The sequence below is a fragment of the Eucalyptus grandis genome, chromosome 6 (assembly GCF_016545825.1).
Source record: "Eucalyptus grandis isolate ANBG69807.140 chromosome 6, ASM1654582v1, whole genome shotgun sequence".
NCBI lineage: Eukaryota > Viridiplantae > Streptophyta > Magnoliopsida > Myrtales > Myrtaceae > Eucalyptus > Eucalyptus grandis.
Window position 1 is genome coordinate 19,894,988 of NC_052617.1, and position 22,377 is coordinate 19,917,364.

At 38.2% G+C, this 22,377-nt stretch overlaps 1 protein-coding gene across 8 annotated transcripts in view; it reads left to right on the forward strand.

Moving 5' to 3' along the window:
- Nucleotides 1-12,106, forward strand: part of LOC104453184 (geranylgeranyl transferase type-2 subunit beta 1-like) — a 102,724-nt gene extending 90,618 nt beyond the window's left edge. The window contains exons 1-11 of one of the 8 annotated variants that reach the window (XM_039316021.1): nucleotides 7,627-8,111; nucleotides 8,256-8,352; nucleotides 8,757-8,810; nucleotides 8,955-9,105; nucleotides 9,363-9,476; nucleotides 9,788-9,854; nucleotides 9,953-10,101; nucleotides 10,882-11,015; nucleotides 11,095-11,193; nucleotides 11,303-11,378; nucleotides 11,728-12,106. In XM_039316021.1, the coding sequence (XP_039171955.1) occupies nucleotides 8,757-8,810; nucleotides 8,955-9,105; nucleotides 9,363-9,476; nucleotides 9,788-9,854; nucleotides 9,953-10,101; nucleotides 10,882-11,015; nucleotides 11,095-11,193; nucleotides 11,303-11,378; nucleotides 11,728-11,831 (948 nt within the window). In that variant the 5' untranslated portion in view covers nucleotides 7,627-8,111; nucleotides 8,256-8,352 and the 3' untranslated portion in view covers nucleotides 11,832-12,106. Of the gene's footprint in view, nucleotides 1-7,619; nucleotides 8,112-8,255; nucleotides 8,353-8,756; nucleotides 8,815-8,954; nucleotides 9,106-9,349; nucleotides 9,477-9,787; nucleotides 9,855-9,952; nucleotides 10,102-10,881; nucleotides 11,016-11,094; nucleotides 11,194-11,302; nucleotides 11,379-11,727 lie in introns of those variants that run through there. The other 7 variants (XM_039316026.1, XM_039316023.1, XM_039316020.1 and 4 more) reach the window with 7 other exon arrangements.
- The last annotated feature ends 10,271 nt before the right edge of the window (nucleotides 12,107-22,377 follow it).

The following is a 22,377-nucleotide window of genomic DNA, read 5'->3' on the forward strand; positions in this document are numbered from 1 at the left end:
CAAATATTGACATCACCACAGTCAACATTTAGTACAATAAAACCATCTAGAAAGTGACCACAACTCTAGTAGTTTGTATCCAAATACAAATCTACACATTTATTATGGAAGTTCATACCAAAACCAAGCTTAACCGACATCAAAACAGACACTTAAATTTCGACGAATCTCCAGAGCATATAGATCATCATGTAGGAACGAGGTGCGTTCATCACGCATGTTCAATTGGCAGGTGCCAATTCCTTTAACTCTCAACTCTGGAGTTATTTCCCACATGGATCCACTTAGTTCTAGTTGGTACTCGTCGGAATTCTATAAAGGATCCTCTATCCTTCACTACATGGTCTGTTACTTCTGAATCTACAGTCCACAAAGATTGAATTCAGACTATAAAGCAGAACTTGACACATAAGCAAAGTTCTTAAATGTATAAGAGATGTATACCTTCTTTGGCTCAGGACAGTCACAAGCATAGTGACCATTCTTGTCACAATTGTAACACCTCACCCTTGATACTTTCTTCACTTGAGGACGTTTTCCTCTCTTGTGTTGGTTAACTCTTGATTTCTTGCAATAAGGACTTGATCCTTTGCATTCCCACATATTGAACGAATCAATACACTTGCGCTTAGAGCACAAAGCCCTTTCTGAGCTAGAAACAGCATTGAAAATATCCATTTTCGGCTCAAATGCCGTTAGGCGATCCTCAGCTAGCTCAAGGTGGCGCACGGCACCCTCAAGATCTTCCATAACATGGTCAAGAGCTTCTAGTGCTTCTTGCTTTTCCAGCACATATTGAATCTTCATATTCAATATTTCACAATTATTGTCGTTCATATCAGCAATCACATTCTTAGTTGCTGAACTATCGATCTGAACACATCAGACATACATGCACGAACAAATTCATGCCTATCATTTATGCATCTACTTTTACATAGACCCATCATATTAATGAATAATTTCAAATAAGGCTTCAGAATCAAAATGTCACTATGTTTCCAATCATCCTCCAAAAATCCTAACTTAAAACTATCATTAATATGATTGTCATATGCAAAATCAATTCTATGTAGTTACAAAAACTTCTATTATTACTACCCACAAACAATCAAAGAATGAAAGCAAATATTATCTAACATCCAATAGAATAACGGTGCTTTCACATAATACAACTATACATTACACTAAGCAATATATACAGAGAAAAATATCAACATGGAAAGAGATATTTACATCCATAAAAAAATCTCACAATTAATCTAAGAAATAATTAGGGAATGTCCCTTCTAATCTATCAGTCAAAACATCTGAGAAAACTGAAGGCACATTTGCCAACCATGGAAAAACTTTTGGAGAGCATTCATGTCGCCACCAAGGCGCATTCACTCTGCGCCACGTAGCGCACAATCTAAGGGTTGAAGTTTTGGCCAACTCAATCCTATAGTACTCTCTTACAAAAGCTTCCACTAGCCTCCTATAACTCGGGACCACGTTGACCTCCCATAGCCGATCTAACACTTTGTCTTGCCATTCGGGTGGAAGAGTGTTCAACAAAGCCGGCACCTTCTCAAAATCCGGCATAAGATAACCATTATTGATGATTTCCTGTATCATCTGATTGACCTTGACCACATGTGATACTAAATCACCATTATGCCACCGATAATCAGCTAACTCTGTCATCAGCCTTTTAAGTCTTGCATTTCCCTCGTTCGTTCTCGGGATTGCAGGTATCTGTGCATAACGTATCATAGTTCCTGTAACAAATGCAGAACTAAAAAAATGGATCACTTGTAATCCATAATTAACATAAGGGAAAACACATAATTTTCCAAAATTCATGCAACAAATGCAGAATAAATAATGGATTACATATAAACCACAGAGGCATACATGAAAAAAAAAACAATTTTTTTTTTTTTTTTTGGGTCAACGGTCAACGGTCAGAGTCAACGGTCGGTCAACGGTCAACGGTTGGTCACGGTCAACGGTCGGTCAACGGGTCACCGGTCGCCGGTCGCCGGACGGACCGGTCGGACCGAATAGGCCGGTCAGCCCGGTTCGGGCGAACCGTCCGCACGTGCCACGCGCGTGCGCGGGATGACGTCACGCGACGTCACCCAACACGGCGCGCGCGTGCCGAGGCGTCGCGGTTCGGTCGGGTCGCCGTCAGTGGTGGTTCGGCTGGCGGTGACCGGCTGGCCAACCGTTGACGGCGTTGACGTCACCCCAGCGGTTATTGACCGTTGGGTGACGTCATGCTGATGTCAGCACGCGTCGGTCCGCGGACCGGCGCGTGTCGGCGCCGGCGTGCACGTGCGATTCGTCACCGCGTCGCGCCCACGCGCAGCGCTTGTGGCCGCGCGCGTGTGGGCGCGTGCGGCGTCTTCCGGCGGCGCACAACCTGTCCCCGGACTCGTCTCGACATCGCCTTTCTTCCCATGTTATTAGAATTTGATTTTGACTTACGAAAACTCGGAAAAATGGCCGAACAGCGCTCGGGTGTCGGGATTTCTCGCCCGATCCGTACGGCCGAAAATTTTCGCGAAAAATCAATCAAAAAACGTGAAATTGTCGGGAGAAACGTGAACTAGGGCTCTGATACCAATGTTGGGAATAACGGATCCCCGAAAACCGGATTCGACACTAAATCGAACCCCTAAAACGAATGCGGAAGCGAAGCCCGGGAAAACACGTATCACCGATCGTAAAGCACACCACGGATTCGAGCGTACCTTGTTAGCCACAGATTAAACACCAATTGCCGAAGATCGAGGAAGAAATTCCGATGATCCGATGAATGCCAATTTGCCTTGAAGGGAAGAATTTGAAGCCGTATGCCTTTTCTTCTTTTTGAGAGAGAAACGCGTGGGAGAGAACGACGTTGGAATTGTGCCTAAAAAGGGTGTCTTCTCTCTCTCTCTCCTCCCTTTTATACCTTCCCCCATCCACGGGCCTTATTCCCGTGGGCCGGGCTTTTTGGGCCCAACTTGGGTGGACGGGCCTTAAGCCCATCTCATAAATCCATCGGTACTCATCGAGTGAGCTTCAGTTCCTCTTAGAGAGGCAATTCTGTTCATAATTAGTGGATTCAATCTTGTTGTTAGATAGGAAAATCATTCAAAAAGTCATAAACCTATTGTGTGGTAGTCAATTTAGTCCTAAACTTTTCAATTTGACAAATTTAGTCTTCAACTCTTTAACGATTTTATAATGTAAATCATCCGGTCAATTTTGGTCAGAAATCGTTAATACGACAGTCCAATAAGCACTAGCCATTCTATGTGTAATGGCCAGACTATCGACGGTTGATGTAAACTATTTTTTAAATTTTTTAATATTTTTCTTCTTTTTCTTTTCCTTCATCCAAATAGAATTGAAGTATGAGGCGCTTGCCTTGTGAATCCACCTATAAATTGATTTGTAGTCTCTTCTTTCTATCACTCTTTACATTTCTGATGATGGAAGAAATTTTCTATACGAAGCATATTTTGTCCACAAATATTGTTTCATCCTCTACGCATTGTTTTGCAAGAAAAAATTGTCAAAAAAATCCTACAATGACCTATTCATTCTCTCTTGATTGTTTAATTAAGTCCATTTCACACATAAGCATTTTATTTGTATAAATATTAAGTGAAATGGCACCAATTGTCCGCTTATTCTTGCCGAAAATTCAAGAACGTCCTTGTATCTGTTTTTTTGTCCAAAATCATCCCTATACTCTTTAAAAGGGTCATTGCTCGTCCTCCTATTATGTCACTACTTTTTTCCATTGATTTATACTAATATGGATAATCGGAACATTGAGTAGAAGTCATATGGCAGCCATGGCCGCTCAAGCATTAAACTCACAACCATGGTCATTTGAGCTTGAAGCTTGCCACCACCATGGTTGCTTGAGCTTGAGCTCAAAGCTAGTGGCCATGGTCATTTGAGCTCGAACCTTGTGACGACTATTGCCAAATCTGGATTCGAAGTTCACAGCAGTCATAGCTTGAGCTTGAAGCTTGCGGCTGCTATGACCAAACATGGCATCGAAGGTTGTGGCTGCCATGGCCAAATTTGGCCACCATGGCCGCTCGAGCTCCAAACTCATGGCCATGTCCGTTTGAGATCAAAGCTTGCAGCCTCTACAACCAAATTTGGCTTTGAAGCTCATGGCCCATAACTATTTGAGCTCGAAGCTTGCGATTTGCTGCTAGATCTACTTCAAAGCTCATAACCACCATGATCACTTGAGCTCGAGCTTGAAACTTGCGGCCATCATGGTTTTCCAAGCTAGTGGCCAGGGTGGACCTTGCGTTGCAAGCTAGCCACATAGGCCACATCCTATTCTCCTTCGATTCTTGACGTTTTATGTGGGGTTTCGAGGAGCAACACCGTCACTAAACTTGTCACTCTTAGACTAATTAAATTTGGAAGTTTCGCGATGAACAGCTACCAGACACCACCTCATCTACCACATCTTAGCCATTGAATATTGTTCTAATCTGTATTTAAATTGAAATTGACATCTTTAATGCATCTTGACTTTGAGGGGGATGCTAGAGATTTTTGGGATAATTTTTTATGGTTTTCTGCATGTCTCAAGACTGTACAAAGATAGTTTTTTAATTGTGCATATCTTGATTGATATGTTATCTTATTTAGCCATTTCATAAAACCTATAAATAAGTTGATGTAATTTTCATTATGATATATCAAAATATACCCAATTACGCTCTTCTGCACATCTTTCTTATTTCTCAACTTGTTCAATGGAGAAGTCGATTTCCCTATGTGTGTTTATTGTTTTATCTATTTTATTATCTAATCATTTGATTTTGATAGGGCATTGTTCGAAAGATTTTTTTTTTTTTTTTTTTTTTTACAGCTTTTGTTTGAAAGATGTTAAAAGGGGGAAATGATGCTAGTAATTCCTAAATTTTGGCCAAATATGCAACGTCATATTTGGACTTTTGATTGGTCATTGAATTATTTCTAAATACTCAATGTAATCCCTAAACTTTTGACTTATTTAATCAAGTTCCTCAAGTTTCTAACAATATCAAAGCAGTCCTTTAATGCTATTCATAATTTTTCATAATTACATTATTATTCAGATTATAGAATATCTTTTCATTTTGATCATTCCCCTATAACAACAAGTATGCCATCTTTTGATTGTCTTTATAACCATTGTGATAGCTCAATTTAAGTAAATTTTAGCTTGTGATCCCCATAGTATACAAGTAGATCTTCATAGAGTGTTGTATCAAGTTGATATTTCTAACGTTTGACATTTAGGCATTCTCATAAGAATATCTAAAAAAATAATTAATTTATAGATATTTGTACTTATATTGATCCTTATTGTTTAGAAAACACAAAACTTTGAAAATTTTATCAATCTTAAAAATTAGGAACATGATTTGGATTATCGAAAATTTTATCAATCTACAAATTAAGGAACAAAATTAGATTGTTATAATTATGAATATCTATATATAAATTAATATTGTTTGTGCATATCCTTATTAAAACATTTAGAATTAAAACAGTAGGAACAACAACCCGATAAAACACTTAGATTTTTACTATTATAGAGATCATGAGCTAAAATTTACTTAAATGAAATCATTATGATATTTACAAAGACTAAAAAGGTAAAAGAATAATGATGTTTTTTTTTTAAATGATTGAAATGATAAGATATCTTAAAATCTTAGCAATTGTGTAATTATGAAAACTTGTGAATAGTACCAAAGGACTTACTTGAATTTGCTATAGAAAATTGAGAGACTAAATTGAACAAATTGAAATTTTAGAGACTACATTAAATACTTAGGAATAGTTCAAGAACCAAATTGAACAAACTAAAAGTCCAAAGATGACATTATACATTGACCCAAAGTTTAGGGACTCTTAAGGTGCGTTTGTTTGTGAAAAAACTTCATGATAAAGAAAAAAATACTTTCTGGAAAATTATCTTTCAAGAAAAATACTTAGTTTTCTTTTGTTTGATGTGATTGAAAACATTGTTTGGTGTTTGGATCTCATTCAAAAAATGATTTCAATCTCATACCTTTATCTTGGCAAAAAAAAAAAAAAATCAATTTTTTTAAGTTCCTTATTTTTAATTTTCTTTAATTTTCTTTTTCCTTCTTCCTCCACTAATTATTGAACCTCGACAATAGCTAGTGACAGCCATAAGCTAGCTTGAGCTCATTGGGATTGGGTGAGCTGCAAGCTTACTAACATGGGTTGAGCTCAAGCTTACTAGCATCGGGTGAGCTGTAAGTTCACCCAGATCTGCTAAACCCGAAGCTTGTCACCCTCAGCCGAGCCTCGAGCTCATTGGGCCATGTTGAGGCCGATTGCTGGGTTGCCAATAGTTGCCGAGGCAAGCACCAGCAAAAGAAGGAGAGAGAAGAAAAAAAATCAAATAATAAAAAATCAAATCTTGCGATTTTTTTTTAAATATTATTTTTTAATAAATATTTGTATAAAAACAAATGTTTCGTTAACCAAAAACTCGAGCTCAAGGACCCACACATGGTCTTTGTGGAGTAGGCCCTAAGGGTTAAGACTAGAGCTTGAGCATGAAGGACTTGAGTACGGCCTTTATGGACTAGAGTTTGGATATTGGAGTATCAAGTACAATCACTAAGATTTTGGGCCCCGCTTTGATGGACCTTGGTGTGGGGGCTAAGGGCCCAAGTCAAAGCACTAGGGTCTTGAGCTTGGCCGTCAGGAGATGGTCCTCAAAATCAAGACATTAGAACCAATATTTGGGTTTCTGTGCCCAAACATATGGTTTCGGGTTCAAACGCCGATACCTAATCATACTTTGGAAAACATTTTTCGATTCTTTCAAAAAGGAAATAATATTTTTGAATTAAAGCTTTGGTATGTATATCTTCTTTATTGACTCATTTTTCCTAAGCAAGCTAAGATTGCAAAAATGAAGAAAATGTTCTCTGCGAAATAATGGGACCCTTAGTGTCAATTTCCAAGATTGCAAAAATGAAGAAAATGTTCTCCGCAACATAATGGGACCCTTAGTGTCAATTTCCAATACAAAGTGATATCAAAGGGCACTTTTATAGTTATAATGTCAGGTTAAATTAGTGTCATGCTTGTACTATACTATGTGGGTACATGGAACTGGGGAAATTATACCGAAACTCAATCAACTCAATTAAAATTCGATGCAACCAATACTAGCCTCTCTTGAGAAAAATACTTAGTTTTTTTTTTTTTTTGGTCTAAGATAGGTAATTCATTTATTCATAAGCAAGGATTACAAGAAGACAATAAGGTGGATTTAGAGCATAAAATACTAAAAAGAGGATAGGGAGGTGCATATAACCAATTTGTGGGAAGGGAATTAAGACAATGCGATTTCGCTACCCAGTCGGCGGCTTAGTGGCTTCTCTCAGGGCAATAAGTCAGCTTAACGAAAGGTAGATTTTGTAGCATAATTCTGCTTTCATTGATCAAGCTGCTCACAGCCCATGGAACTTCGGCCCGGCCCAGCGTTGCTTCAACAAGAGCTTTGCTGTCGCTTTGTACTTCCCAACCACTTCCCCTGTTCTGAGCTTGAACTGTTCCCACGTGAGTTGCTGTTCGGTGGGTGAGAAAACGCAGACCGTGCGAGAGAGCTAGGGCTTCAGTGCACAGAGCATTCTCCGCTTGAATCTCAGCAGCAAATCCATCGATGAGCAGACTCTGGAGTCGCGCACGACCCCGGCGACGGAGTTCTTCTCTTCCCCCTTCACCCACAGGAACAATCGATGTTGAGTTTGAAGCCAGTGCTTTCCGGCAGTTTCCACGCTTCGGGCGAAAGATACTTAGTTGAGTGGACCCAAAAAATATAGACCGTAAAATCCAGCCAATAAAATGGGCCCAAATTCTGTAGGCCCCAAAGCCTCTTAAGCTTTTGATTTCCGAAACAAAAGAAGCCCTTCGTTCCTCAAGAAGATTGAAGCCTGTCGCGAAAGGAAGCCAGCGGTCCAGGCGAGTTGGAAGAATCGGAATCTTCGGTCGAGCGAAGAGCGTTTCCGGGTTTCTGAATCGAACCCACATCTTCATTTTCACTCAACTTCATCTTTTTCGATCGACTGGTAAGTTCTTCTGGGAACTTCTACGTGCTTTTCCGGCTTGAATCGTCGCGCTGGATGTTTCTGTCCTTCAATTTGATTCTTTTTGTTCCGTTTAAGTTAATTTGCATTGATTTTGTCGATGTTGCGACTGTTTTTGCTGATTAGATCGTCTTTAACTTGGAGTTGTGCGATATCTAGCTCGGGTGGCAAGAAAATAAGGGAGATCTCTTGTGGTAATCAAGATAGATAGTAGTATAAGAAGGTGAAGTTGAGATTTCAGAAATGTTATGTCGTCGTTGGTTTCGAGTCGTAATTGCTGATGGGTGTCCGTTGAATTGCTTCTGTTGAACTTGCTTGTTGGTCTAAATGGCCTGCTTTCTTTGAACTCGAGATTATCTTACGCTTGAGTCAAACATTGGGAATGCGAGTAATTTGAGCATGGGCACATCTTCTCCTATTAGAAATGGAGATGAGCTTCGTTCCCACTTTTCATTTTTAATATGCATGTGATTGTTCAAAACAAAACTGAAATAGGATCCTTACAATCCTTGATGACCTCTCAAAGTTTTGAAATTGTATACTTTTTGCGCTTTAGTTTCTGAGATCTTATGTGGCGTGTGTAAGGTTGGATACCACGTTCATAGATATGTTGCCTCTTATTGACAGATGGGGGAGCTGGCTGGCGATAAACATGTCAAGTACATTTTGTCTGTTGAAAAGGTAGGTATGAAATTTTTACAATACTCTTCTTGTTCTCTTGTCCACTTCCTGCCAGTTTTTTGGGAATGACTTGGTTTATTTGGACCTGCCATTCAGCATGTTGGAGTTTACTGATTTGAGTTTTTGGGTTGATCTTGCACTCAGAAAAAGGATAGTTTTGAGTCAGTGGTTATGGAGCACTTGAGATTGAATGGAGCATATTGGGGATTGACCACTCTAGATCTTCTTGGAAAACTTGACACAGTGGATTCAGATGAAGTTGTTTCGTGGATCCTGCAATGCCAGCACGAGTCTGGTTTGTAGTTATTTGTCTCTTGGCTTCTTTTCTTGATTACCCCTGAAAAACATGCAGTTAACAGAACCTCTGCTCCACATTTTCCAATCAAATAATTCTTTTTTGAAAGAATGATCAACATTTTATCTTGTAATTAACAGATCTTCTCTATTACAATAATGACCATATCTTAGGGGTCATTAGTGTTGCTTCATTCATTTTTTGATAACTTCACTCTAAATGGCAAAGTGCGAATGTCACCTAGGCTGCTTTTTCAGGTGGCTTTGGTGGAAACATTGGACATGATCCGCATCTGCTGTATACACTCAGTGCCGTGCAAGTGTTGGCCCTCTTTGACAAGTTAGATCTTGACGTCAACAAAGTGACAGATTGTATCCTTTGGAATGAAGTGTCCTAGTTTAACAAACTCTTACCATAGATGCAAGTTCCTCGGTGTTATTTTATGATTTTAAGTTTTTGCATGAGATTAATAAACTTATCTTAGGCTCTGTTTTGCATGTAAGAGGTCAGATTATGTTAACTATTCATATGTTATAAAATTTTGATTACAGTTACTATATTGTGTGTGTATTGCTAGTCAAACATTGATGAGGGGGTTCTCTCTATGGAGATCCAAGTTGCTATTTTTAGATAATCTGCAGTATTAAATGCTCTACATTGTTATGCCTGAACTATGATTCAGACATCAGAGCACTACAAAATGAAGATGGATCTTTCTCTGGGGATATATGGGGAGAAGTTGATACTCGGTGTCTTGTCCTTGTCTTTGATCAATTAAATTTATATTCTTCTTGAGGATGTTTCTTAAATAATTGACATCCCTTTCACCCCTTTTTTCCCTTCGAAGGTTCTCTTATTGTGCCATATGTTGTCTTGCAATACTAAAACGGTTGGTTTCAATAAATGTGGAGAAGGCAGTCAGATATATAGTGAGTTGCAAAACTTTGGATGGCGGGTTTGGTTGCACTCCTGGTGCAGAGTCTCATGCAGGCCAAAGTATGTCATAACCTTATGCACAAGCTCTTCCGTTGGTTTCTAATTTCTGATTGGTGCTTATTAAGTTATGTATTTGCTTATATAAGAGGTCATCTCCTAATTGTGTTGGTGAAGGATTCCATTCTAGGTCCTATCTAACCAATATTGCATATTGTTTTAGAGTGAGAAGGAAACCTGGGCCTTTGGTAATTAAATATGCACTGCAAAATGGTTGCAAAGCTGGATATCTTTTCAAGGATTTTATTCATAACGAATGAGCTGGCTTGGACTTTATTCCATAAGGATTTTATTCCACCATTAAAAGCAGTAGGTTTCTCCTTTCCAAAAGTTTGGTTATTCCCGATTTTCTTCATCAAAGTATGTGCATCTTCACTGTTAGGGAGAGATGATTGAAATATGAGAAAGATGAGAGGATATGGAGTATGAAAAATGAAGGGAAGAGAGAAGTCTTAATGGATTTAAAAGGAAAATAGCCTTGGTAGGCTTCTCTCTTATCGTATTCAACTTTCATTGTCCTCAATGTTACAAGCTGAAAACTAGAGGAATGAACTTCTATGTCTACTTCTAGCTTTGAAAAATTGGATTTTGACTTCTTGATGCCAAATGACAAAATGGTTGAAGACTCTAAAGGTAGAAGCACAAGTTAGAGGCAAGCCCGCCCCAATCCTTCCCTTCCTTAGAAAGCCCAACATTGAAGTGGCTTCCTTCTTTGTTTCAATGATTTGAGTTCATGAACTAGAGTACAATCTGTAGTGGAGATTTACTTGGTTACATTTGCAGTATTTTGTTGTGTGGGTGCTCTGGCTATCACGGGGTCACTACATCACATTGACAAGGACCTTCTTGGCTGGTGGTTATGCGAACGACAAGTCAAATCTGGAGGTTTAAATGGCCGCCCTGAAAAACTTGCTGACGTGAGTATCAAATGAGATTAAGCTATTATATGCGGATCATTTTGTCAAATTATGTACTGAACTAGTTGCATGGTTTCAGGTCTGCTACTCCTGGTGGGTGCTTTCTAGCTTGATTATGATTGACAGAGTTCACTGGATTGACAAAGAAAAGCTTATCAAATTCATCTTGGACTGTCAGGTTCTTTAACTGCATCCTCTATGATTGAATTGAAAACTTCTAGGATTTGAGTTACTACCTGAATGTTGAGTTTGGGGGAACAATGTTCATTTATGACCTTCTCTTTCAGGACACTGAAAATGGTGGAATTTCTGATCGACCAGATGATGCCGTGGACATTTTCCATACATATTTTGGAGTGGCTGGTAAGTAATAGTTGGATTTTGCCGTGTTCCTTTGCCTTCTCCTCCTTGAATTGGCTTTATCAAATTTTTTTTTTTTTTTTTGGTCGGATGCTTTATCAAATTAAATTAGCAGTGAATTCAGGATAGGAGTTCGTAATATCATGCTGAAAGTGGAAACGGATGTCTGTTCATCCATTGATTTTAAATTGTTACCTGACAAAATATATTATCTGAATTATATTTAATTAATTTCAAAGTCATCCCTGAAGGATATGAGGTTGTCTTTATTGGTGAAGAATGTAAATGGTAACTGGTGACATACGGTTCTCATTGAATTCTTAAGGTTTTTCTTTCTTGGTGGTGATTTCAGGTCTTTCCCTTCTTGAATATCCAGGACTTAAAGCCACAGACCCAGCCTATGCCTTGCCGGTTGATGTTGTTAATAGGATTTTCTTTGGCAGATGTTCAACCTGACCACAGACCACACAATATATTACATTTTCATGACTTTCTGAGTAAACATACTAGCATCATTAACCAACTTTCTACTTCACTGTATACCGAATTCCACAAAAATTGAAATAGTTGTTGGTCGACCCAACTTTTCTAGTGAACCATTTGTTACCCTGGGAGAACCTAAACTTCTTGTAATCCTTTTTTGTACCTTTGTCTCTGTTGAGGCTCGAGCTATAGTTTCTCCTTTATGTACCTTAAGTCTCTCTCAAGCTATAAAATTTTGTATGCTGAAACCTTCTGTGCAGAATTTAGCACAAAAAGGTAGGATGCATATCAGTTATAGTTTGCATGGTGGCAACCTCAATATTCATGAACAGAACTCAATAGTTGGGGAGTTCAGTTTGATCCCTAAGCTTCTTTTTGTTATAAACTTAGTTCCTGTGCTTTTCTTCGGCAATAATTTAAGTTTTTGACAATTGGAAACTTGATGAAAATTGCTTAGCCAGCATCGTTCATGGACACGGTTGCTTGGTGTATGAGTATGGTTGGGCAACGGTCTAGGGTAGAACCGAGGACACTGAGGACTAATCTAGAAACGAGGACAAACCAGGCTGGTCTAGTCTGTTCAATTTCAGGCCAATTTCAAGTAGAAAATCAGTTGGTTTCCCAGATCTGGTCCGGATAAGTGCAATTTTTGTTTCTCGTTCCAAACAGAAAAACACTTGGTCTTAGGTGTTTTCTTGTTAGGTAAGGAACACACAGCCATGAAAAGCACTAGGATCGAAAGTGTTCTTTTTTACAGAGCTAGGGAAAGCTTTCAAAAAGAGCCCCTGAAGGCAATTTTTGCGAAGTAACCTCCAAAATGGTGTTTGTCTCATAGAAGTCACTAAAGTTGGTGACTTCGTCTCAATTGACCTCTTAGATCACTGGCAGCACAAATTTTCATCGGACAACCATGTGCATCTCACCTGCCATTTTCCCCATCATTGGAAGGGCATCTTCGTTTGAAATCTTCTAAATCTAAACTGAATCCCAAATTTGAACCTAAAATTGTTTGATTCCCTTAAGTAGACTCAAATCTCCAAATCCTCGTAATATTCCAATTAGGAGTGTGGCAAGTCCTACCTTCAACTAGTTGCACCTTCACCTAGAAAGAAAGCGATTGCAACTAGTCGAAGCTACATTTCGACAACTCAGGCACATGTCGCATGGATTGATGACAGTGATGTTATGAGAATTTTGTTGTTATTTTAGTGTTACTTTGGTTTGTTTGGTTAGATTTGTCTTTGCATCGTTTCTTCTTTTGTGCGAGTTGATGCATGTGAGTTGCATTTTCTAATTGCAAGTGGTATCTACGTGTCAATTTTGTAATTGCAAATGGTGTCATTGTGATACCCTAGCGCTACGATGGTCTCTATTTTGTAGGTTTTTGCTGTTTTTGTTTTATTTTTTCCGGGGTGTGTTTTGGCATGTGTTGCTCAGAAACATATTCATACTATTTTTAATTCCATGTTGTATCAAATGAGAGATGTGAAGAGGTAAATTATTTTATGTTTAATAATAGGGGAGCTGAAGGTGTTGAAGAAGATGAGTTTGCCATTATTGATTTGGATGACTTAGATAAATTTTTTAAAATGAGGGTGTCAATGGTGATGGTTCAGTGGAGAGGGATGGAGATCGGGAATCTAGAGGGAGTGATGAGTATGTATATGTTTTAGCTAACAATGTAGATATCTTGAGTATGAGAAGCCCAAATTAGCATACACATCCTAAGTTTGATGCTACAGTTGATATTAAGAATCCTATCTTTGGGTTGGGAATGTGCTTTAGTGATGCTAAGAAGTATAAAGAGTCTATTATGAACTGTCATAAATAAATTTTAAAAAAAAATGGAAGAAGGGAACGCTTCATTAAATGAACAAATAAGTTGAGGGCAATATGTTTAGAGGGGTATGATTGGCTCATATATGCTTCTAAAGTGCAAAAAGAGCATACTTATAAATCAAAACTTTCATGCATCTACATACTTGTAATAGAGCTTTGAATGTTCCTCAAGTAGTAAATGACTTATAAGCAAGGATTGTGATAGGTTGAGGAACAATTCTACATGGCAGGCAATGTGCTTCAATGAAGATAATTTTGGAATAAAATAATGTTTTCAAACTGTCAAGGGCTACGGATCTACAAAACTAGGGCTAGACCAATGGGTATGATCATAACGAAGGAGGGATTTTGGCTATTGCCAAGCACTTTTTGATGCTGATGAGGGATTTACATGTGTAATCAAGACTGAGAAATGTCAAAATCAATTCAAGTGTAAAGGAGTCTATGTTCGTTTAGATGCATTGAGAGGTTCTCCAAGAAGGATGTAGGAGTTTTGTGGGGTTTGATGGTGTCGCGACCAATTTTTTCGGGGTTTGAACCACCTAGAGTTTGGCTAATGGATTGTTAAGCCTAGACTTAACTCGGGCTCTCCCAAGCCCATACCAATTCGTGACTTTCGGTTTAAGTTCTTAACATGCAAATTTTTTAATTCGGAGTCGCCACTAATCTATTTTTTGGTGGGTCGATTAGAAACCCAAGTAAAGTAATAGGAGTTTTACTTTACTCCTACGAAGAGACTAAAGGTACGGGGACTTGGTTACGTTAAATTTCTCTAACGCCCTTTCGGTACCTTTTTTTTTTTTATTTTGAAAAATGTTTGGCAGGCACCTTGAATTGATTTTAAGCTATCTCACTAACATGTAAGGTGTTCATGCAGGTGCGCAAGCCACCAATTTAACACCCAAGAAAGTAATTAAATAATGCAGGACTTACCTCAAAGCAACGAAAGCATCTGCAGTGTTAAATTGAAATCCACATCAACAACCCTAGATATGGTTTCTAATTAACACGCAATTTTTTTGTTTTGTTTTCACTTAATTAATGAAAATCATGCAATATGCAATGCATGCCACTAATTTAACATGAAATGATATGACATGGCAACATGACTTAGCTATATGACCTAAGCAATATGACATAACTAAGCATGTAATCTATCCTAAGCATGAGATGATTTATTCTAAATAATTTTTTTGTATTTTCTATGAGATTCGAAATTAAAGAAAGGCAACATTTAAATATGCAATCTAAATTAATCTAATGACCTAATCTAATGACGGGCAATTTCTAATTAGAAATGAACCTAACAATAATCACTAAATGACATGCAAATGACATTTTTTATTTTGAAAATGCAATCTATCCTTGAAATTGCAACTAATTTATCCTAAAACAAATTTTATGAAATTTGAAATGATCTAGCTAGATTAAGATTCTATCTAATTTAAACTAGGATTAAGTCATATTAAATCCTAATTTAAACTAAGACATTATCTAAATCTAAAATGCAATTTATCTGAAAAAGATGATCTAAATTTAAAATGAATCATACAATTCTAATCTAAAATGCACAATGATTTTTATTTGTGTTTTTCTTTAAGAAATTCGAAATTAAAACTAACATGCAAAACTAACAACCTAAATGATTGCACTTTCTTTTTGGATTTTTCATTTAAAAATTCGAAATAAGATTGCTATCCTAAATATGCAAAATGACAACAAACCTAATCCTAATTAAGATTTTTTTGATTTTTTATTTTACGAAAATATGATTTGACTCAACCAACTTGACGATAACAAATCAAACAAAATATAAGATTGATATCCAAAATTGATGAACCATATCTCGCGCATGAGATCGGGTTAGTAATTTTAAATTAAATCGCGAATCGAATCTCGGGCTTGAGATTGGATTGTCGATTTTTTGTAAGGAATTGCGAGTCGGATTTCGGGCGTGAAAATCGGACTGTCAATCCCTAATTTGAGAGCCCCTCGAGTTGCGAATATCACGCTAGGGATTTCAATCATGTGCATCAACGAATATATCAAATAAGGAAACGGATTTTCGGAAATCAAAATAGACAAAATTTTTACCTATTCCGAATATTGGCTCCCAAATTCCAATCCTCGGTTACGGCTACTCGCGAGTGATATGGTAATGCTCGGCGAGGCTCACAGCTCAGACTTGGATGTCGGGACTGGATTTTGGTGGTGTTGAAGCTCACTGAATTGGACTTGAATTGCCCCAACAAACTGTCGAGGAAAGCCAAGAGTTAGATACCGTGTAATCGTCTAAGAAATTTCGCTAAAGCAGCAACTTGGTAAGGCTCCAAGATCTGCGTTCGGGAGTCCACTGGTGGCTCAATTGACGCTTGAAGGTCTGAGTGCTTGCTAGAGAAGCCGAGGGCGCTGCTGGGATCGATAACAAACTGCTGTGACGCCGCTTGGAGTCCGCTGGTTTGATTTCGTCGGATCAGCACTGGAACTTGCTGCGTTCTGGGCTCCGTTTGACCTATAGTCAACGAACGTCTCCCCCTCAATTGTATGGATGTATCAATTGTGCGGCCCTCATCTTTGTTGACTATTGACCTCTGAATATGAGGACTTTCTCTCGTGTAATGGCACCTTTTGTCTTCTTTACACGTGTTGATCTTGTCGAAGAAGGAAAGGCATGATGAAGATGGGATTTCGTTGATTCCTGGGGACAAGTGGTGCGGCACAGGTGATGCGGGTAGTGAGATCAGCAACTTAGCGTTATCGTGGAGTGAACAGTAGCTTCGTCGTCAACGCGGCTAAACTAGAGCAGCAGCATCGTCAAGGTTGAAGACAGCGAGCTCAGCATGGCAAGGCTTGCGGCTCGTCGACAAGTTGTCACGGATGATGAGAGCGAGGGGCAGTGACAACGTGTTTTCGCCAAGAGAATTCCTCTCTCTTTTCTCACGTATTCAAACCCTAGAGGAGTCCCCCAACGAAAGAGCTTTTCCTCTCAATGGCCGTGTATTCAATAGGTGTGGCCTCCTCCTTTTTCCTGTGGTGTAGCAACCTATTTATAGGTGAGTGAACTAGGGTTTTAGATCAACATCCACGAGAATTTTTCGAACGCAAAATTCCTTCACCAATTTTATCCCATATTGATAAGGATTCAAGATTATGATAGAATTTTTCTCTAAATCCAAATCTTTCAAAACCAAATTCCCATATTGATAAGGATTCAAGATTATGATAGAATTTTTCTCTAAATCCAAATCTTTCAAAACCAAATTGCAATATTCTTTTACCCATCGGTCTATCAAAAAGATTCATATCTCGGAAAAATTTTAAAATATTATATTCCCATGAGATAATTTTTAATTATTAAAAAACACGGGCTTGGGCCAACCCGCTCGCTTCGTGGCCCGATCCATCTAATTCGAACTCATCCGCCACCAGTCCAATAAAATGCAAAAAATGCAAAAAAAACAAAATAAATGCAATATAAATCTATATGCTATGCAATTAATAAAAATTAACCCATAATTTCCTATGCAATAAATAAATAAATTAAATCGTCAAAATTTAGGTGTCAATGATGGTTACCATTATCATCAGTATATAACATCATGGGTCTGGTAGTTGTGGGTATACTTGGAATGAGTAGTAGTGGGACAAGAAATATACAAGACATGTCATTAGCTTATGAGTATCATAACAAAACCTAGGGATTACAGACCTTGGAAAAAAATTTAAGTACTGAACTTTTTTTTGTGATAAGCAAAAAAGATTGCTCCAAGTACTAACAAATCTAATGCCTCAAGCCGAATATACAGTTTGCTTGAGGCATCTCCATGAGAATTTCAAGCTGCATCATAAAGGAGGAAAAAAAGAAAAAATTGGTTTCTAAGGCCACAAAGACAATTTGGATATGTAATTTTGAATTAGTAATGGAAAAGCGTAAGGCAGTTGATGAGAGTTTTTCATTGGATGTCCCAAAGGCTTCCAGTGTAATAGAGCAAGTCCAATTTTAGGACAAGCTCAAAATTTAACATTTTTCTGAACAACTAGTGTGAAAATTAACAAGAGCATCATTGGTGTTATGGATTGGCCTATCCCCACAATGCTTGCAGCTATAACAGTACAGCTCATAGAGAAGATTCATAAGTAAAGGGATGAAATGGCGAACAACAATTGTGTTATCTTTCCTAGAAATCAGGATATTAGAGCTTCAAAAGCAGGTTTTCAACGTCATTGATTCCTAGCTGGAATGTGGAGGAAAATTTTGAGTTGAGTGAGCCATTTGGAGATAATATGGTTGTTAATATTATTGAAGATGGGATATTAGCGAAATCCCTTGCTATTGTGTTGTGGTGGTCATGTACACAAGGGAAGAGCTTGAAAAATGAGTTCCCACATATTTGAATAAGGAAACGTTCATGCAGACCTATAGCCATGTTGTGCATACTTTAGATTCCAAGTAAACATCGCCTTCTAGAGAACCATTACTCACATAAAATGTGTCCAAGCAAGTTGATAGAAAAAATAAAGAGAGCAAAGTGAATGAAACGACTAATAATAAATTGAGAAAACGAAAGAAGAAAGTTGTGTGAGAGTTTGCAAGAACAAAGTTGAAGAGGCAAAATACCACAGTCCTACATGGGAATTGTGGTGGATAGACTATAAAAAATGTCATTACAGGAACTCATTTTTCAAGCTCTTCCCTTGTGTATATAAGAGCTACTGCAACATGATAGCATGATAGCAAATGATTAAGTGACCAATTTCGACTCTAATATTAACAATTCTCTTATTTCCAAATGGCCCACTCAATTCAAATTGATCCTTCCCATTCCAGCTAAGAATCTGCTGAAAATTACTTTTAAAGCTCCAATATCTCGTAGATCCTAGGACAGACCACACCAATTTAGTTAGTGCGTATGAATCTCTCCATGAGATGCACCACTATAGCTTCAAGCATTGTGATAATAGACTTGTTCTTGGCTCAATGTATACTCTTGCAGAAGCTTTCAATTTAATTGCTCAAGGAAAGATTACATATTAAGCTTGTCTCAAAGTCGAACTCGCTCCATTGTACTGGAGGCTTATAGGGCAACCAATCATAAGCCTTCTCATTACCTTTCTTCAGCTCCTCCATTGCCATTTCATAATTAAATTCATTAGTTATCATTGCAGCCTTTCAAACAAACTTTTTGAATTCCAACCTTTTGTGATGCAGCCTAAAGTTCTCACAAAAATGCTTCAAGCAAAATCTATATTTTGCTTCAAGCATTGCTTGCATCAATCCCTTCTGCTTGTCATGCATAAAAAAAAACCCATTACTTTAAATTCTTAGAGTCTGTAATTCATAGGTTTTACAATCATATTAATAAGCTTGTGCCATGTCTTGTACGCTTCTTGTCCCACTACTATCCATGCAAGGGGATACATTTGATTGTTGCCATCTATGCTCATAGCTACTAGAAGCGTGCCTTGTATCTTAATGACAAATGTCAACCATCAAACCACACAAACCACTCGCATTATTCTTCTAAAAAACCCCTCAGTACATCGGCAAAGGAAGACTCCTCTACACTTAAATTGGTCTTTGACATGCCTCGGTCTTGATTACACATGAGGATCTTAAGTTGGCATCAAAAAGTTCTTGGCAGTAGCTCATAAGCAACCAAAATTGCTCCTCCTCCTTCCATGTGATCATTTCTATTGGTGTTGCCCCGACCATGGCCCTTGATAGCTATAAAACATTCTTGGACTCCATTATTATCTTTCATTAAAGCACCTGGCATGTAGTTTCTCAACTTATCACAAGATTTGATCACCAGCTATTTAATTGCTTACTTAAGGAACATATAAAGCTCAATTGCATGTATGTACAAGTTTAAAGGTTTTGACTTGTATTGCGCACCTCTTCTGCACTTTGGAAGCATAAGCCTTCAGGACACACTATTCTCAAATTATTTGGTTCATTCTTAATTGACCTTTCCCATCTCCCATTTTTTACGACATAGTTCTTAATAGACTTTTTCAATTTCTTAGCATTACCAAAAAAAATCCCTAACTTGAAGACAAGATTCCTGGTATCTACTTCAGCATTGAACTTGGGATGTGTACCTATTTTGGTTATACTCACTACCGTCTCCAACAGCTCAATTTCCCTCTATTGAACCATCACTGTTGGCACCCTCATTTCTTGAATTTCTTCTATATAAATCATTCATATTAATAAAGGCAAACTTATCTTCTTTAGCACCCTCAATATCCCTACTATCAAACGTATCTCGAATGTATGTTGTGTGCCCAAATCACCCATATTGATACATCCCTTGACCATTGAATCACTTTCATTGTATTGCGAAATATCATTTTCCGATGTGCATTGATTTATTTTGGGATCCAAAAAGTCCTAAACATAATTTTGCAAATGTTTTTACTTTTTTGCCAATTAAGTCAATTAGGTGAATTTTGATTAGAAATCGCTAATGTGGATGCCGGTCATGCCAACATAGAATTGTTGGGTGTTGACGTAAACAATTTTTAATAATATTTAATATTTTTTGGAATTTTTATTTACTTTTTATTTTTATTTTATCTTTTATTCTCTTTTCCTTTTTTAATTATACTTTTTCTTCTTTTGTTTCCCTTTTCCCCTTTGACAATGTTCGGTGGACGTCGGTGAGGACAGCGTTCACCTGGGCTAGGGCTAGGGCTAGGGCTAGGGCGAGGGCGAGGGCGAGGGTCCCTCGCTTGCAGAAAACATCTCCAAAATAAAACATGATCAGAAGGTTTGGACTTTGAAGCCATTGCCAACTCCCTGAACAAGTGGATCGTCATCTTCGTTCTCTTCGTCTCCTTCCTCGTCTCGCTCAGGAATCGCAAGGGCTCAAGTGCAGATCAGTATGGACGGCCCTTCGCCCTCTATTTTTCTTTGGATTCCCTCTCGCCCGTCCTGCTTCAGAGGAACGATGATGGGGTCATCGACCGAGAAGACCCCGCGCTCGGGCTCCAGGACGACTTCTACCGCCACACGTGCCCTGCTACTAAAGAAATCGTGAGGTCATCCATGTCCAGAGTCTACTCCCAACGCCCCGAAGTTGCCCCTGCGCTTCTCCGTCTCCTCTTCCACGATTGCTTCATCAGGGGTTGCGATGCTTCAGTTCTCATGGACGGTAGCCATGGAAACCGAAGCCCCCTGTGGGGCGGGCCGGTCCTGGCCCCCACTCAATGTGACAGAGCGGCCCTCACCAACCTGGCCCAGGCTTCCCTCATTGATGGCTGGCAGAGGAAAATGAAAGGAAAACGAAAGAAGAAATGGAAAAACAAAAGAAAAGGAATAAATAAATAATTTTTAAAAATATGAAAATATTATCAAAAATTGTCTTCATTAGCAACCATCGTGTGCCACGTAGAACGGCCAGCATTCATATAAAAAAATTTCGGCCAAAATTGACTAGATTAACTCAAGTGAACAAAAAAGTAAAACGATTTAAAACTTAATTGATAAAATTGAAAATTTTATGATTGAATCAGTAAAAATATAATAGGTTTAAGACTTTTTGAACAATTTTCTTGATTTATTTTCTGTTTGTTTTGCATGTGCACAGCATGGGGACATATAATAGATGGTTGTCCCCACTTAGCATAACTAACGATGCACCGTCCCTAACTTGATCTCTAAGCTTGGGCTATAGTATGCTTTTTCTTTTTCTTAGTGCATAAACCTCAGCACAACATGACCGTCGCTAATCAACTGTCGAATGTCAAATGTCTTCTTGTGGATTGGGTTGTGTTGGAGTGGTTAAGGTAGAAAAAGTCTGATGACTATGATCTATTGGGACCCCAAGAAGCCTATGATCCCTTTACCATCGAAGGGGTCCATCTCATTGACCAACGTTCATGTTGACCTAACCTTTGATGTTGATATGGTGAATCATCTATCGTTCAATTCGAGAATCCTCTTGACAATGTTATCCTCTTATGGCTACAACCCGTGAGAGTTTACTATCGTCCTTACCAATTAGTGCAAATTTATTTAATTCGTAGATTTCTTTTTTAAGGAAGAAGTTTTGGTAAAAGTCCTCAAACTTGTATAATTAAGAAGAGAATGGACCTGAGTATGTCCTTAAATTGTTCCATCTGAACTTTGAGACATAAAATTCGGAGGGATTCTCGCTTAAGCAAAGAAGATAAAGATTCACTGAGGAACATAGGGGCCGTGGGGGATAGTAGACTCCCCATCTTTCTCCCAAAAGAAAAGTTACTACTAGATAGACAGGTATAGTAGCTTTCCATGCCTAGAGTGAGGTAGTGGAACTCGCAAGAATTCCTACAAAGTCGACCTGTGCTTCACAAAATGTCTTTCAACTAACTTGTTGGGCCAATACCCTTGATTGAAAGACATTGTGCAAAAAAGGTTTGGTAAAAGTCTTTAATCCTATATATTTAAGGGGAGAAAACTCAGCAGAGGTCCCAAATCTTGTGTACTTTATGAAATTCTAAACTTCTCAGCATTATAATCGGGTGCTAAACATTCTTTAGAAAGTGCAATAAAGTCCATTTGGTAAATAGTACAAGATGTAAACTTCTATGTGAATTTGGCATCTCTCAAGTTATATGTTCTTGATTAGATCCTTTTCCTCAATTCTTACCAATCAACCCTCTGGTTTTGCCGTCTTGTTCATAAATTCGTGCC